The following is a 19099-nucleotide window of genomic DNA, read 5'->3' as shown; positions in this document are numbered from 1 at the left end:
ATTGCTATAGAGTGTTTGTTCAGTAACAGTGTTAAATAGCTCTATATTGTGACAGTAATCATTGCTATAGAGTGTTTGTTCAGTAACAGTGTTAAATAGCTCTATATTGTGATAGAAATCATTGCTAGTGTTTGTTCAGTAACAGTGTTAAATAGCTCTATATTGAGATAGAAATCATTGCTAGTGTTTGTTCAGTAACAGTGTTAAATAGCTCTATATTGTGATAGAAATCATTGCTAGTGTTTGTTCAGTAACAGTGTTAAATAGCTCTATATTGTGATAGAAATCATTGCTAGTGTTTGTTCAGTAACAGTGTTAACTAGCTCTATATTGTGATAGAAATCATTGCTAGTGTTTGTTCAGTAACAGTGTTAACTAGCTCTATTGTGATAGAAATCATTGCTATAGTGTTCAGTAACAGTGTTAACTAGCTCTATATTGTGATAGAAATCATTGCTATAGAGTGTTCAGTAACAGTGTTAACTAGCTCTATATTGTGATAGAAATCATTGCTATAGAGTGTTCAGTAACAGTGTTAACTAGCTCTATATTGTGATAGAAATCATTGCTATAGAGTGTTCAGTAACAGTGTTAACTAGCTCTATATTGTGATAGAAATCATTGCTATAGAGTGTTCAGTAACAGTGTTAACTAGCTCTATATTGTGATAGAAATCATTGCTATAGAGTGTTCAGTAACAGTGTTAACTAGCTCTATATTGTGATAGAAATCATTGCTATAGAGTGTTCAGTAACAGTGTTAACTAGCTCTATATTGTGATAGAAATCATTGCTAGTGTTTGTTCAGTAACAGTGTTAACTAGCTCTATATTGTGATAGAAATCATTGCTAGTGTTTGTTCAGTAACAGTGTTAACTAGCTCTATATTGTGACAGTAATCATTGCTATAGTGTTTGTTCAGTAACAGTGTTAACTAGCTCTATATTGTGACGGTAATCATTGCTATAGTGTTTGTTCAGTAACAGTGTTAACTAGCTCTATATTGTGACAGTAATCATTGCTATAGTGTTTGTTCAGTAACAGTGTTAACTAGCTCTATATTGTGACGGTAATCATTGCTATAGAGTGTGTGTTCAGTAACAGTGTTAACTAGCTCTATATTGTGACAGTAATCATCGCTATAGAGTGTGTGTTCAGTAACAGTGTTAAATAGCTCTATATTGTGACAGTAATCATCGCTATAGAGTGTGTGTTCAGTAACAGTGTTAACTAGCTCTATATTGTGACAGTAATCATTGCTATAGAGTGTTTGTTCAGTAACAGTGTTAACTAGCTCTATATTGTGACAGTAATCATTGCTATAGAGTGTTTGTTCAGTAACAGTGTTAACTAGCTCTATATTGTGACAGTAATCATCGCTATATAGTGTTTGTTCAGTAACAGTGTTAAATAGCTCTATATTGTGACAGTAATCATCGCTATATAGTGTTTGTTCAGTAACAGTGTTAAATAGCTCTATATTGTGACAGTAATCATTGCTATAGAGTGTGTGTTCAGTAACAGTGTTAAATAGCTCTATATTGTGACAGTAATCATTGCTATAGAGTGTTTGTTCTGTAACAGTGTTAAATAGATCTATATTGTGACAGTAATCATTGCTATAGAGTGTGTGTTCAGTAACAGTGTTAAATAGCTCTATATTGTGACAGTAATCATTGCTATAGAGTGTTTGTTCAGTAACAGTGTTAACTAGCTCTATATTGTGACAGTAATCATTGCTATAGAGTGTGTGTTCAGTAACAGTGTTAAATAGCTCTATATTGTGACAGTAATCATTGCTATAGAGTGTTTGTTCAGTAACAGTGTTAAATAGATCTATATTGTGACAGTAATCATTGCTATAGAGTGTGTGTTCAGTAACAGTGTTAACTAGCTCTATATTGTGACAGTAATCATTGCTATAGAGTGTGTGTTCAGTAACAGTGTTAACCCTTAAGTTCTGTTCAGATTCACTACACCTTCGTTCTGTTCGGGTCATTTTGACCCGGTGGATATTTGGTTTAAAAAAAACAACACTAATATAAATTTTAACTTAACAAATCATCATGATACATTGACTTTGACTCAATACCAAACAATTCATATGGTATATTTGGTAAATGTTTGCATTTCTGCTTTGCTATATCACATTAAACACTGAAAGAGCTAGGCGTTTTTACTGATTTAGCTGAAATCCATGTAAAAGAAACCGACTTCATTTAATACTGGGCAATATTGCTCATGCTTATAGGAAGGGGGGGAGGGTTCGGAATGGGGCTTCGGAAGGGGGGTGTTAGAAGTGGGGGTGACTGTGTGTCTGTGTTTTGGCATAATACTGTGTATTTCTGTGCTTCCGGGTCAAAATGACCCGAACAGCACTTAAGGTTCAAAAAATATGAGGGGGGTGTAGCATGGGTGTAGTGCAAAAATACTTTTTTTACATGTTCATCTCAGAAGAATCTTTAAGGCCAGTGAGTTTCAGGTGGAAACATTTTTAACTTCTACCTTTTTTTTCCAAATGAAAATGTAAAACGGGTCAAAATGACCCGAACAGCACTTAAGGGTTAAATAGCTCTATATTGTGACAGTAATCATTGCTATAGAGTGTTTGTTCAGTAACAGTGTTAACTAGCTCTATATTGTGACAGTAATCATTGCTATAGAGTGTTTGTTCAGTAACAGTGTTAACTAGCTCTATATTGTGATAGAAATCATTGCTATAGAGTGTTCAGTAACAGTGTTAACTAGCTCTATATTGTGACGGTAATCATTGCTATAGAGTGTGTGTTCAGTAACAGTGTTAAATAGATCTATATTGTGACGGTAATCATTGCTATAGAGTGTGTGTTCAGTAACAGTGTTAACTAGCTCTATATTGTGACAGTAATCATTGCTATAGAGTGTGTGTTCAGTAACAGTGTTAAATAGCTCTATATTGTGACAGTAATCATTGCTATAGAGTGTTCAGTAACAGTGTTAACTAGCTCTATATTGTGATAGAAATCATTGCTAGTGTTTGTTCAGTAACAGGGGTGTCCCCTTCTCTCCAGCACTTTGATAAACAGAAGATGCATTCTTCTCACCTCTTCATGTGGCAATTATTACTATCGCAATATAGAGCTTTCACTGTTTTCTACAAAAACACTAACGAAAAAAAAAAAAAAAGAAAACTAAAAATAGTTGTTTTAAACAAAAATAAAGACAAACTAAATCACTTCACCTTCAATACAGCTCCTGAGAGCACTTCAATTACTCCGCAATTCATGAAAGTGTTCTGACATAAGGCTTAGGACTCTGCCAACAGATGCAGTACATACTGTACACACAAAACATGCACCCACGGTTTCACCCTGTAACCCAGTGTTTCTCAACCTTTTTTCTGCATGGGCACACCAACATAATACGGGGGTGTAAATATCGTCACTGTCGGGAAGAAACCTTGTATCTCCAAGTTTCAAATTTGTACGTTTCTTCGCAAAGTAAAGCCCTGCTTCATCATACAAGGCTGTCGCACAACAGTAGTGAAAACAGCAGATCTACAAGCACACAAGTGCGAGGCGTTGTGTGCTTGTAGATCGGCTGTTTTCACTAGTTTGAATCATTTTTAAAATGATAAATAAAGCAGTTTCAAGGGGCACACTTGACCCTTCTCAGGGGCACACCAAAGTTCCCCAGGTACAGCGTAGTATTGTACTTAACAATATTGATTCATTTATTTTGATTTAGCAAGTCCATGTCTTTCACTCCACTACATTTCACACAAAACTTTGACAACAGTCATTTCTAGGAATGGACACCGGAGACCCAAAACTTGCAAACAAATATGAATTAACACTTAGCCCATTTCTAATATAGTGAAAAAGATCACTGCTTTTGACATTAAAATGAAAATGTACTTTGTAATTTTTTTGAATACTTGACTATTTAGTATATGCCTTGTTCACCACTGGCTGTAATTAGGCTTGTCACAATTATTACATGATCGTACTGACATAATCGCAATTATGTCATAATCGTCATAATTGTTTTGAAGTTGAAAAATGTGAATACATTTTCAAACATGTTCAAAAATAGTGGAAATGGCGATCTACAAGCTCACAACACATCGCGATGTGACACATTGTGAGCTTTTAGAATGGTAATTTCCACTATCAATGTTCTTTTTTAAGTATAAAGTTGTCAAATGTCACATATATTTAAGTTGTGTCATATCTGCCATGTGCAACTTCAAAGCCTAAAAAAAAAGATATGTAATTGTCAACGACAAAAACAATCAAATTCTTAATCGTAATTATTTGAATGAGAATTCTCATGTCAAATAAATCGTGACAGCCCTAGCTGTAACTCAGGTCCATTGTATCCAAAAGGTAAAGGTAGTTCTACACTACTAGAGTATGATTTTCCTAGAGTATGATTTTCCATCGGGCGGTACATAAAACATGCACGACGGTGTTGGGAAAACGGTTTAAATCGCTTATTTAGTCTCATTAAATTCAGAAACGCCCCCGGCGGCAGACCATGAATGAAGTTTTTACTATGGTGAAAGAAATGCAAATGCCCTCTTTCCATGCCATACCTGAAGGCAGCATTCAAGAGAATTGCCTTGTCCAAACTCTCCTGAACTTGAATGCATCATCTTATGGTGAAAGAATTGCCCTCACTGTGGAGAAATCCGTGGGTACGCCACATCGCCAGTATTGCCTTTTTTATGCTTATATTTTAGTGTGGTATCAATTACCGAAAATAGCAGGCCTCCAAGCTGTGAGCTGAGGTCTGCTATTTTCAATATTTCCACCAAAAGGCCCTTTTAGAAATTTCAGCCACTGTCCCTGGGCTAGCAGATAACCTGTGTACACACTTATTGAATTGTTAACATATTCACAGAAAACAATATTGCACATTAACGAAAATATTATTACTGTGAACCCCCCTGGGGGTTCCGATCTGCAGAGATCACCCAGTGAGAAGAGAGACCTGATTGGTCAATCGGTAACCACATGGACCCAAGCGTCCCTGTTCTGGCTGCGTCAAGATAGGCAAACATTCGCCGAAAATAACAACCCGACACGTTGTGAGGTTGTTGCTGTTCAACTTGCTTTTTGAGGCCAAGGACCCCTTAGCTGAGAGAGATATGAAGCAGGCACCCCCCCACCACACATTGGATTGATGATAATATCCCCATGCTAGGGTTCAAGAGGTCAAAGATGCAGTGCCATGATTTATTTCCCCCCAAAACATGATCAGGTATTATGATTATACTAGGAGGAGGATTCTTTCAAAAAGAGTGTACAGAAAGAGTTAAAATTAGGTTTTTATGTGGTCACACCCACCAGTTCATTAAGTATGCCAGGTTGTCATGGTGGGTGGTGACCCAGCTGAAGTTAGCCACACCCACAGTGTTGGGTGAATGGTAAAAGGGGAGGGGATGATCATATGATGTCATTTAATCACTTACTGGATCGACACTTTTGACCCACAAGGTGTCAGCCTCCAGGGAGAAATACAAAATACGAAGGGAAATTGCTCATAACAACCACAGCAGGGGTCTAATGAAGTACTGTCAACCTCCTAGACACATGAAAACCAGAAAAAGAACAAAACTATGGCACCTCCTCTTTAAAGGTATATTCAGTGTTTGTATTTCATTCAAAATAAAAATATAATTGGTACATTTCCCATGTGTGCTGACCATATAAGGACTTCCACCATGGCCCGTGTTACGAGCATAGCTAGATTCGGTTTTCAGAGGTGGCCAGCCAGTCCTCGACCAATCAGGGTAGAGTATGGCCGTAGTTATGTTATGATGTTTAGTTATGATGGTCAAAATAAAAGTTTTGAGAACCACAGTCGCTCTGAATTAAGAACATCTGCTAAATGCCTAGAATTGTAAACTACTGAACTCATAAAAAGCCACCGTCTCACTATCATACATATCCTGAAGCTGGAGACATAGGCCTACCGATATTCAGTGATTGGGTCTAATAATCAAAACGAGAACATTATAATGGTGTAAACAATTTATAAACAACTAAACATTTCCACGCTGTAAGGCCAGTAAGGGACAAGATGACTCCCGGCCACTTTCATTATCACTGAATACACCTTTAATGTAAGAAAAAAATAATAATAATCAAACCAAGTTTTAAGTGAGCGGTGGTGCATGTGTGTGAGTGTGATGCAACAGTGCCACTAGGTCACCAGCGGTATTGCAGGTCATGATACAGACATAGTAACATAAATAGATAGATAGACGGGAACCGACAAAGTCACTCTGACCACCGCTCAAGAAGTAACTCTCCCTTCCGCAGTAACTCTGAGGACCACCCTAGGGGTCCCGGGCCCCCTGTTGAAGACCCCACGGTTTTCCGTGGCAGTTTTTAGCTCGTCCGCTCCGCTTTTAATGTCTGTTTTTTGTTTATCTCTTCTCACTGCGCTCAGCTTTGTTTTTGCTCCTCTTCCTCTACCGTTTCCGGGACCACAGCGGCCTCCTGGCGGCTTTCCTTTAGCTCCGCCCCTTTCTCCTCCTCCTCCTCCACCTTCAGTGGCAGCCAGGACGCCTTGTGCAGGCTCTCGTTGCGCTCCACCTCCTGGACAGTGGGGGGCAGTGTGGTGCGCATGTGCGTCGGCAGGCTCTTGAACTCCTCCTCGTTTATATCATAGTCCTTCATCTTGGTGTCCAGCACCCACCAGCGTCCTGCAAATAGATTTAAAATAAATCAGTGTTAACTTTGTATGTAGACTAAAACTATGAGCAACATTTTTCACTGACGAAAACGAAACAAAAACTAAATAAATACTAACCTATGATGACTACAAATATTGACAATTGTGTCAAAGTAAAACTAGACTAAAATGTTAGTGGAGAAGAGATCCATTATAGGGGTTGACACTAAGGTCTCAGAGGCACTTGCCCGTCGGGCAAGTACAGGCCATGATCTACTTGCCCTCTGCCTGGGATCACTTCACTTTTCGGGCTTGTAACCGGTCTGGAGCGGAAACCACAACACGTCATGTTGTAGTTTTGCTTTTGAAAAATGTGTTTGGTAAATGCATCTTTTAGTCCAACTCGTAGCGACTGGAAAGACTACACTAGGCTACTCAAGCATTTTAATAGGGATTGGGGAAACAAACAGAGGGAACCAAATCAAAGCGACGCCGCTTCTTCTAGTGGTTTCCGCGTTGGGCGGAAACCAAACGGCCTGTTGTTAACGAACACCAGGCTTTCCGGCCTGGTAGGCGAGGTTACTTGCCCTCAGGTCTTGGCCACTTGCCCCCTAGAATTATTGAAAGCTTTAACCAGTGAAAAATAGCAGATCTACAAGCTCACAGCGCGGCACCGAGTGCCGCGCTACGAGCTTGTAGATCTGCTATTTTTGAAAAAGTCGTGAAAATGTGTGCAAATCTTTGAATAGATGTATTTTCAAAGCGAACGTTTGTAACTCAAATTTTGCTTCTGGGTGGTCCCTGGAACGAAATATTTTGAGATGGGGGGTCCGTGGCCAAATAAATATAATTTTGTGGGTCCTTCACTTGAAAAGGTTTGAGAACCACTGACATAGTAGTCTCTCAAGAACAGACTAACTGAGCTCCAGTTAAGCGAAAAGGACCTTTTTTTTTTACGATGGCTGGCCAGATTGCTGACATAGAAACATGGGTTTTTCAAAAAACCTTCAAAAGGTTTCATAAGGATTCAAAAGACACATAGAATCGGGTCAAAATTCTAATTTTCACGATTTTTCAAAAATAGCAGATCTACAAGCTCGCCGCGCTGTGAGCTTGTATATCTGCTGTTTTTTAATAGTTAAAGCATAAAATAATGATACACAATAATGTGTACCCGTTCTAAATGGATTAAATGTATGCAATAGTGTGGATGTGTGTGGCTGGCTACCAACAGGGAGGGAAACATCGAAAAAGCACTGTTGATAGCACGCAAAATAGACGCTTCGCACGGAAAATAGACACTTCGTGGACATTTTTAACGCTCGAGCGCTCCTTCAGCAGCCTTTGCTATAGATGTGGGCATTTTTACGGGAATAGTTCTGTCTTCTTTCACTTTCTCCCCACCGTAAAGCATGTGCATTAATCTGGACAAGCTTTAGCATAATGTGAGATTGTGCACGCCTTTTAGATTAGCCGTTTTCAACTGAGCTCACATAGCCACTGCTTTTACAGTCTATGAGCCACTGGCTGCACGTTCGTTCAGTGTGTGTGTGTGTGTAGGGATGGACTTGGGAGGGAGGGAGCGATGTGAGATAGAGAGAGAGAGAATACTAGCCTTTAATCCACATACTAGGGATCGCTATTATCGTTTATCGTGATATAAAGCATAATCGTATTGTGGAGGTTTCATTTAATCACACTACCAAATCTCATTGCCAAAAAATAGCCGATCTACAAGCGAATCCACAACCGAGAGCTTGTAGATCTCCTGGCAAATGTTCCCACCCTGGATAATGGATGTCGGGGATAGTTTGATTATCGCGATAATATCGTAAATAGCTATTTTTTGGGTCACAATAATCGTGACATGACATTTTCATATCGTCCCATCCCTACTAGGGCATTCACCAAATATTCAAATATTCAAATATCAAAGTCACTATTCAACGTTGTTCACCGAAGTCGAATATTCGCTTATTTAAATTGTTTTCTCTTTAAAAAATATATAGAGTTGTCAATGCCCCTGGTGGATGAATTTGTTAATGCTCTATACCAGGGGTTGTCAAACCTTTTTAGACCGAGACCCCTAAAATAAACTTATTTGAACTGGGGACCCCCACCCTGACAAGCACTTGGAATAGACCGTTTGTCAGCCTTCTGATTGGTCCCTGAGACTCCCTGACTGGCCAACCAGAAAAAAACATTCACTTTTCGCTACCGGGGGTGGAGTTATGCAGTGGGAGAATGTCGCTTCAGTCTTCACCGCGGTGCAGTGATGCGGAGCACGGCCGGCGTGCAGCACGGCGCTGCGCGGTCATAGCGATTTCGATCATTATAATGAATAAGCTTCAACAGACTAGTTCACATGAACCTTATCAATGTAACTAAGAGTTTGGGTACATATATTTTAAATGGGCAGAATTACGACAGCCAGCCTATTATGTTGACAGCCAGCCTATAATTCCACTGCTTCCTACTCAAGATGCACTGCGTTTCTCTCTCTATTTCTGTCCTCTGCCTGTTCCAGAGGATTAAACTAATTAAAACATATATTTTTGGGGGAAAACTCCTGTTTTGCAATGTAACTACTGTACTTTTTTCTTCCCTTTTTATTAATATCACATAGATGTGTTTCTTTTGGTACTTTAAATAGCTATAATGAGGCTATGAAAAATCTTTTTTCCCCATTCATTTCCAATATAAAAACAACCTGCCCTGGTTTTTCTGTCCCATTGGGATTAAACTAATTAAAACATATATTTTCGGGTGAAAACTCCTGTTTTGCAATGTAACTACTGTACTTTTTTCTTCCCTTTGTATTAACTCATTTGCTGCCATTTAACAATACCTTCGTACTCCAATCCTGCCAAACTGTCTCCATAGACTTCCATGTAATTCATAGTGCACGGATCATGCACACCCATGCCTAGATAATGCACCACGTGTGTCCACATTGCTCACAGCTTTCAAACAAAAGAATCCGAATGGAAATCCGTTCAGGCATTCATGAGATAGCAGCCACTATGTTTTACACTGTTGTGAGCTTGGAGGTCTGCTACCTGAGTTGTATGGGGGTTGTATGGGGGTTAAACAAGCAATTTCGCGATCGCTATCATGCCTACTAACGTTTTTGGGGTCCAAAAAAAAAAAAAAAAAAAAAAAAAAAAAATGATTTTTTTTTTTTTTTTCAAAATGGCGGCCATTCTCGGGTTCCTCGGGCGTGGCAGGGAGGGACATCCCAAAATTCTCGGGTTCCTCGGGCTTGGCAGGGTATGAGTTAATATCACGTAGATGTGTTTCTTTTGGTACTTTAAATAGCTATAATGAGGCTATGAAAAATCTTTTTCCCCATCCACTTCCATTATAAAAGAATCTGCCCTGGTTTTTTCATCCCACCTAGTAACAAGAGCAAAATGGGGCGGGATTTGACATACAGTCTATTGTAGGCATAACATTTAATGTGAAAATAGCTGATCTACATGCTCACAACGCCTCGCGTTGTAGATCAGCTATTTTCACAATGTTCGCCTCTTGCTTACTTAATATTTGACAGTTTGGCCAGTCCTGTCAAATATTCGACTATTCGAATACTTTGAGGTCGAATAATTTGAATACTAAAAATCACTATTCGTGAATACCCTAATCCCTACCACATACCAGCTCTGACAGTGTGATGAACCAGAAACTGTTCCACAACATGTGATGGAACTGATCTAATGTAATCTAATGTACGAGCGAAGCCTTTACCTGTGGATCTGTCACAATTCACCCTTTGTCAGCCTTCTGATTGGTCCCTGAAATTTCCTTGAATCTATTTATTTTTTTATTTTATTACATTTTTTGCTTTGTCATGATAAATAGGAACATTTTGGAAACAAAATAGAGGGAATATTTGTTGAAATGATAAAAATCGCCATGTGGATTACTAGCCTTACATAGATATCTCCTGGCGAGACTTTTGCATTGTGACTGATGCGCAAGTCTCTGTAGGAGCTTTGTGAGCTTGTAGATCGGCTATTTCCACAATCAATGTTCTTTTTTAAAGTGTAAAGTTGTCAAATATGTCATTTCTTTGTATCTGTGTGTATATATTATAATGTGTCATATCTGCCATGTGCAACTTCAAAGTCTAAAAGCCAAACAGAAATGTAATCGTCAACGACAAAAACAATGAAATACTTAATCGCAATTATTTGACAATTAATCGTCATGTAAAATGTCGTGACAGCTCTTAGTTACCTGCGAAGCCCACGTCCAGCATGCGCTGGGGCAGCTCGCGCCACGGCACCGTCAGGTTGGCGCAGCTGGCCTCGTAGAGGCTGACACCCTCCTCGTAGTCTGCACGCCACGCCAGCGAGGCCACGCCCAGGCTGAGGTGCCGCAGCCGCCCCTCGTTGTGCAGCTTGGTCAGGCTCAGCACGTGGCCGTCAGAGACGCCGCTGCGGACCCACGGCGACAGGAGCCCAAGCTGGTTGGAGGAGTCGAGGAGCGCGCTGCGGGAAGGAGCAGAGTTAATAGTCCAGTTTAAAATGTCCAAACATGAAAGGTTCGTTAAAATTTTCGGGGGATTATGAAAACTATATATTTTTGGAAACTTATAACAAATCAGAAAATCCATGATTCTATTTTCTATGTCCGTAGGGGAATTTTTGGCAGCTGCTGAAAGTTTGTCTCATTCACTTACTATACACTATAAAGGAAAAAAAATACCCCCCCAAAAAATCTGCTTTAAGTAGCATGTGAGGGGTCAAACTAGGGGTTTTTAATGATTCTGAATCCAATGCAAGCATTTTGCATGAAAAACATTCCTTGGGCTAAAAACGGATGATGAGTCATCACTTTTCAGAGTTCCGTGGGGGCTGAAAATGGCCCCAGAAAACGATGGTTTAGTGATGAAAAGTGATGAGTCATCACTTTTCACTCACTTTTCGGTTTTCTGGGGGTTTTCTGGGGCCACTTGTAGCCCAAGGAATATTTTTTTGTGCAAAACAAATGCTTGCAATGGATTCAGCATCATGACAAACCCCCAGTTAGACCCCTCACATCCTACTTAAATACCCAGAAAAAGAAAACGTTTTTCTGGGTATTTTCCTCCTATATATAAAGTCGATGGGAGCCCAACTTGATTTGGCCAATGTGGCGACCCCGAAGGTCACCGACCCGGACGCCCTAGCTAAATCATTAGAGCCAGCCCTGGGCTACATCTGTGCAAAATGTGGCGCTTTTAGACTGATTAGCACGAAATATCTAGGGGTGCCACAGTTCGTTTAGCCCACGGTTCGGTTCGTACCTCGGTTTTGGGGTCACGGTTTCGGTACGGTATGTGTTTTGCATTAAAAAAAAGAAGTTTGACTTTCCAAAAATCTATTTTTATTTTGCTTCTAAGCAAATTGAATTATGACAGTGCCTCTTAGCCTTAACTCCTCTTTAAATTATACAATATAATTTAAAGATAATTGTTAGAAGGCAAGTAACCCTTTTATTTTTGGAATATATTTGAAGAAACTAAATGTGCACCGTCTCTTTAAAAGTGTAATTTATAACGCATCGTACGACGGTGTCACGCAACAAAAAAATACCCAAGCAACAAGCTCACACCGCGTCTGCTCGTACCGCGTTGTGAGCTTGTAGATCTGCTATTTTTGGTAGACTGAGAAGAAGTCACGCTGGCAACGCTACGGATTCATTCGCACAGAGCGATATATTATAACTCTATGGCAGGGATTTTGACTTTTGAGTATCCCAAATGGATTATTATCAATGGAATCATTCATATTTTCAAGCACCACATACTTTGGGTGGAAGAGAACGGTTGTCATGCTGCTGCAACAGCCGACGCTGGCGTTGTTTCAACTCGTCGCAGACATGCAAAGTTATTGATTGCACTTGGGTCTTATGTGATGCACTATGGACAAGTGCCTCCGTCTGCATAGTCGAAGTGTTCCCTCCTGAGCATGATGTAACACCCGTGCTGCATTTAGCTCTCCCCTTGTCTTTTCAAAAAGGTAACCAAACTTTTTAGTGTTTCACGCATTCCACCATTGTTCCGCGGCACGCATGTACTTCCAAAGCACACAACTATCAATGATGCAATGTGCCTCCCGGCCAGGCCGCTATAGCAGCCCATGACGTGACGCTTACCCTTGTCGGCTCTTGTTACAGAAAGTCCGTGGTTCATAAAGGCGTATTGAACCGTGCAGGGCGTACCGTATGGTTCGGTTTTATACCGTGAACCGTGGCACCCCTAGAAATATCCCTAAGTCCTCCGACTAATTGCCATCTTTGACCGAGTGCCGCGCTGCGAGCTTGTAGACCTGCTATTGTTGAAAAATATTTAACATTTGTGCAGGTCTAACCTGATTTTATAAGTCTTCTAAATCCTTCAGATTTAGAAGCAGACCTGCCAACCCTGGCAAATTTTTTTGAGTACTGCGCCCGCGCAGCGCCCGCGGTGCAAATTTTGTGGTTTTCCCGCACAAAACAGTGTATATTTTGGGGGGTTCCACGCGCCTTTTTGGGTGGGACCTTTACAGTTATGTTAACAAAATTTCACACCAGAAATGTAGCACATTGCATGTCTTGACTTACACTAATAGGAGGAGGCAAGATCAACCTTTTAAATAAAAATGCCATTTGGTCTGGAGAAAAAGTAGGCTAGTATTACCAGGCAATACAGTAATGTTGCTTTGGCAATATTGTTGACAAATCCTTAATAAAATATATTAACTGCACTTGCTCAGAGTTAGTTAACAATAGACTAGCAAAACAGTCTCACCAGTGACTTAATGAATGAACATACATCAACATAATCATGTTATTCAAATAGCAAAATAGCTTTACATTGTCAGGTAGGCTATTTACCTTTAAATATTTACCTGTGTCTTTGTTAAACATTGTTAATTGAGCAGCCTAAATAAAACCACCTTTCTGTGCATGATTTGCATGAAGTTGAAAGTATTCAACTCATGTAGGTTTCTATTGCATTCATTAAAATAGGCCTGCATTGTGTATAGATCAAATACCGTCTAGTCTGTATATTCATTCATAGAGGATACAGGCTACTCATTGTTAACAAACCATTAATGTCTTCATATATTCACAGGTGATAAATAACTTGTTCACCTTTAATGTTTTTGACAATACACATAGTCCCCCTAATTCCTTCATTCATACTCATTTAGAGATAGTGGAACAGGGAGCCCAGTATTTTATTTTCATTCTTTTGGATCTTTACTCTAAAGCCTAATCATGGTCAATGTATGCTACAGTTCATTGTACCTGGTCACAAGTTTTGACATTTCCCGACTTCGCTCACGTGCAACACCGTCGTATGACGAAGTATAACACAGGCTTCATACACAACAAGCTGTCGCGGGGGCGACCGCAGTTTAATAGTATAATACTATTGATTCACTTGATTAAAACCCTAACCGCGTCGCGGAGAGGAGCGACAACAACATAACAACCATTTCATTCTCACCATCGTGGCTGCTGACATGTGAATTCACCTTAGCTGAGTGTTATCGTAATATATTACCGGTTAGTCAGACTACTACTCGTTGCACGGCAGCATTGTGGGGGCGACATCGACGACTCGCACAACACGGCCATTCTCCGTTTATCTTCTTTATAAATTAATCGTATTAATATCGCCATTGTACAAACCGGGCGGCGATAGCTATGAGATGAGTAGCTTCTTATTATAACTATGATGAGTAGCGTAAGTGTACATGCTGCATGCTGCACCAAAACAAACTCATGGCATCCGGTTCAATTCTTCTTCTGCCGAAAAAAACGAGCATATCTTCTGTTCTAGTGCTCCCCAGCGCCAGCGCCATTCACACACCATTCAAGTGGTGCCTGGGAGGAACTACACGGCAGGTTGCAAAAATCTTCGCCTCGTTTGCTGCTGCAGAATGTGTTGTTATACCACGCCGCGCCCATCCCCCGAAGTTGCGTAGCAATGAGGGGAAATATCGTACCTGCGTACAGAGCCTTAAAATGCGTGCTTAGTACGCAAAATGCGTACGGGTTGGCAGGTCTGTAGAAGCCCAAAGGTCGCAGTTTACTATGAGAAACGGCACAGCTTGTCCGCGTCCGTGTAGACGTGTACACATTTTTACGGTCTATGGGTTTGCCGCTCTGACATCATGCTCTGATGTCACTGTGATGTCAGTGGAACCACTCTACCAGAATGGATTTGCCGCTCTGACATCACGCTCTGGCTTCACTGTCATGTCACACTAACAGAATCTGTGTACCCTCGAAAAACAGGTAAAAACAATAGGAAAAAGCCTTGGCAGTAATCTACGTTAGTTTGATTAAAACTATGGCAGTCAAAGTGAACTAACCAAAACAAAAAAGGTGAAAATGAAAAGAGAAGAAAATGAAAAAGAACACTGCTGAACTACACTGACCTGCGGAGGGAGTCCTCGCTGGGATTGGTGTAAGCGCAGGCCGAGGCTCCGCCCAGCAGTCCCAGGTAGGTCAGGGCTTTGAGCGGCCGCTCCCAGGCGCCCACCGCCACCTCTCTGCACGCCTCCTTGTAGTCCGACATGACGCTGCGACACCACACACCTACCGGCACACGCATGGTACAGGCGGGTGAAAATCACACTCCTACCAACACACCGTAGCGGGCGATGACGCGGCGCTCGGACTGGTTCCTTTTGTGAGACGTTTTTAATTTAATTTTTAATGAGACAGTTTTTAAGTTGCTTGATTCAGTGTTCAGAAAGACAAACCCTTTCCTATATGTAAGCAGAACCAATGCGATGCATGCTGCTAAGCAAGAGGTAGTTGCTTCCGTTCGCTGCCATCCAACTCTAACCCAAACTAGTCCCATCATTCAATTCAATTCAATTGACCGCCGGCGCCGCAGTTGAGTATTCTTATTTCCGGGTTGTGTCTGCGGTGGTCGAGTTGAATGCATTTTATTTCATGACATAAATAGTGTATTTTACAGAGTGGGTGGGGTGCTGAGAGGTTCCCCACTGCAGAGAAAAGACCTTCAACAATGCAATACTGCCTTTGCTCAGGTGAGTAGGGAAGTAGTTTTGTTTATTTGTACTGAACATAGAACCTGGGGAACATAGGTACGGTCTCTGAAATGTAATATGTAAGCTAACAGACATTCTAGGCACAAACCTGCTCATTGGGTGCAACTAGGGGTTCGTCTTGCTCAAGGACACTTGCTCCGAGGGAGCCCGGGATCTAACCCTTGGAACCTTCCGGTCCCCAAGCGGCCGCTCTATCTCCTGAGCCACTGCCGATGTGTGTTTTAAATTCTATTTTCAATGAGTCCAATATGGCTAACAAAGTCACTGTAGGTTCATATTATAGGAGGAGGGGGTGTGTCTGATCAAGTGAATATCGAATATTGAATCAAGCTAAAAAACTGTCTGGGGTGTATGAACAAGCCTGAGCAGACATTACAATGTACAAACTCCAGAAGTGTTTTAAAGTGAAATACCCCTTTAATTAAGCACTACTTTCCTGGTTTAAAACAGATTTAGATCAAAGCAGGGGTAGGCAACCTTGGGCACAGGTGCCAACATTGGCACAGGGAAATCTCGCTTTTGCGAACGCCCATCATTTCGACCGGAGGGTTAGCGACTCACTCCACGGAGGTTAAGGTTAGGGTGAGGGTTAGAGTCGGGTGTCGAAAAGATGAGATGTAGTAACAGCGACAAGCTCCCCATTTTGGCACAGGGGAGGGTGATCACTGGCAGAAGTGTGAGAGAGAGGATTTTTGGAGCTGTGTGAAACACAGGCTCCCTATACGTGGCTGTGTGGGTCTGTGTGTGTGTGTGTGTGTCTGTCTGTCTGTCTGTGTGTCTGTCTGTCTGTGTGTATGTAGCCTGAACTTCCTAAACTTCGGCACGCCACTAGTCCCACAGTTTTGCCACCAAACACTCGCGCCATATGTCAAATCGACCGGCTTACTCGGGAATCGTGGGCTATTACTTTTCTAAGAGAAAGGTTCTATAGTTTAATTGATATTAATTTATTAGTGAATTAATTTTCCCCATTGACTTAGAATGGGAATCGCAAAAACTCACATTCAATTATTTGTCTCTCGCAAACCACAGGGGCTACAGTTTCAAGACTTGGAGAGGAGGTTCATAATGATTTCAAGGATTAAATAAAAAATAATTGTGTCATTTGGCCTCATGGTGGCGCTATAACACCCCACTTTACGTTTTGGCCTGTAACTCTTGAACCGTAGGTCGGAAAATTAAAAATATTTTTTCCCTGGATTCCTTGGGTCATGACGCATCTCCCCATATAGGCCACGCCCATTTGCGCCATGATAGATTTTCCGCCATCTTGAATTTTCTCCAAAACACACTTTTTGCTCCTTTTCCTACATATTTTCTTCAAATGTCACAAAAATCGGTACACATGATCCACACACACACACACACACACACACACACACAGCTCCACTTCACACGGGTGTGATTTTTATTTTAAATTTGCAATTAGCCTAAATGAAGTCACCTAATGTACAGCAAATTAAAAATTACATCCTGCAGACAATTCTACATTAATTAAAACTCTGAACTTTTACTGGGGAGGAAGTCAGGAAGATAGGTGGTCTATCTGATCGTTATAGTGTATGTTGATTATTTATCATCATGGATCATCTGGAAAATAAAAATCACACCCGTGTGAACTGAGCGGTGGTTTACCCACCTCATAGATCATGTGTACCGATTTTTGTGACATTTGAAGAAAATATGTAGGAAAAGGAGCAAAAAGTGTGTTTTGGAGAAAATTCAAGATGGCGGAAAATCTATCCTGGCGCAAATGGGCGCGGCCTATATGGGGAGATGCGTCTTGACCCAAGGAATCCAGGGAAAAAAGATTTTTAATTTTCCGATCTACGGTTCAAGAGTTACGGGGCAAAACGTAAAGTGGGCCGTTATAGCGCCACCATGAGGCCGAGTGATGTAATTATTTTTCGATTCATTCTTAAAATCATTATGAATCTCCTCTCCGAGGTTTGAAACTGTAGCTCCGATGGTTTACGAGAGAAAAATACTTGAAAGTGATTTCTTGCATTGTCCCATTATAAGTCAATGGGGACAATTAAGCGTCGTTTTTTGCCGATTACGTCGGCATGGTAAGGCGGATCGGAACGAAAGGTAATAGAACACCATTCCCGGCCGAGCCGCACATTTTGATGTATATATTGCGTGAGTGGCGTAAATGGTGCGGCACTAGTTACGCTGCGAAGTTTAGGCTACATACAGACACGGACGGAGACCCACACACACGGCCACGTATAGGAGCGTTGTGACCACCGCTCAAAAAACATGACACTTCATTCCCTGACCCCTGGATTAAAGTGTGCATGGGGAGAAAGGTAATATACTGTGCTCCACACGCAGGACGGAGACCCACACACACGGCCACGTATAGGAGCGTTGTGACCACCGCTCAAAAAACATGACACTTCATTCGCTGACCCCTGGATTAAAGTGTGCATGGGGAGAAAGGTAATATACTGTGCTCCACACGCACACGCACGCGCGCGCGCGCGCACGCACACACACACACACACACACACACACACACACACACACAGTGACAAAACGCCGGCTACGGACAGCAGCGAGCGCAGCGGTCAGTCTCTCACCTGCTTTGCTGTTCTTAAGCCTTTCCCACCGTGTCGCCGGTGGGACAGCCGCGGTGCACAGCGACCTTCTCCTCATCGCCACCACCGCCGCCCTCACCATCCATGAGCTCTTCATGGTGACTCCAACCACACACGCCAGGAGGAACTACAGCAATGTCAGCGCTCATGTGCAGGCAAGATGGCGCATGACGCGCCGTGCGACAAAGATGGTGGACACATGGAAAGATGTGCCACTACTCTGCTGCTGTTAACCCCAACAAACCTACAACAAACCCAATATTGTGATAGTGATTTAACAATCACTATCAAAATATAATATATCAGTCACTAACTATGACACTGACTATGATAGACACGTGTGTGTGTGTGTGTGTGTGTGTGTGTGTGTGTGTGTGTGTGTGTGTGTGTGCGACTGTGCGTGCGTATTTTATTTGCGTAGAAGAAATACAATAATTGAGGTGTTTTTAATTTTACATTGTAGTTATCCACGATTTTCCTACGCCCCATAGTGCATTGCGCAGACGTTTGCACCGATCTTCCGCCGCCGATTTACAAGCTCACAACGGGTTGCATCTGCGACGCGACGTGAGCTTGTATGTCTGCTGTTAAACCCGGAAGTTTGGTCCTGATAGTCTCCAGTAAACCCCCGGGGAAAATTGTGGATAGAGGACAATTATAATGTATTAAGGCATATTTGTCGTATTAGTCAGGGATCACTTTAAAGCAGATTTATTTTTTGTATTTTTCCCTGTCCTAAAGTTAATGGGACACAAACACAAATCATTTTTTTATT

General features: G+C 41.4%; 1 protein-coding gene across 1 annotated transcript; it reads right to left on the bottom strand.

Annotated features, from left to right (window-relative positions):
* Nucleotides 1-6433: 6433 nt before the first annotated feature.
* Nucleotides 6434-18427, bottom strand: timm29 (translocase of inner mitochondrial membrane 29; the record flags this gene model as incomplete). Its single annotated transcript, XM_080723571.1, has 4 exons — nt 18307-18427; nt 15080-15239; nt 10902-11155; nt 6434-6693 (listed from the first exon to the last, which is right to left on the bottom strand). The coding sequence occupies exons 1-4, from the start codon at nt 18419-18421 to the stop codon at nt 6434-6436; spliced, it is 789 nt and encodes a 262-aa protein (XP_080579697.1). The 5' UTR covers nt 18422-18427.
* Nucleotides 18428-19099: the final 672 nt, after the last annotated feature.

The sequence above is a fragment of the Nannobrachium achirus genome (assembly GCF_963921795.1).
Source record: "Nannobrachium achirus genome assembly, chromosome: 4".
NCBI classification, from domain to species: Eukaryota; Metazoa; Chordata; class Actinopteri; order Myctophiformes; family Myctophidae; genus Nannobrachium; species Nannobrachium achirus.
The sequence above is the reverse complement of the archived record's forward strand: the minus strand, read 5'-3'. Positions and strand labels throughout refer to the sequence as shown.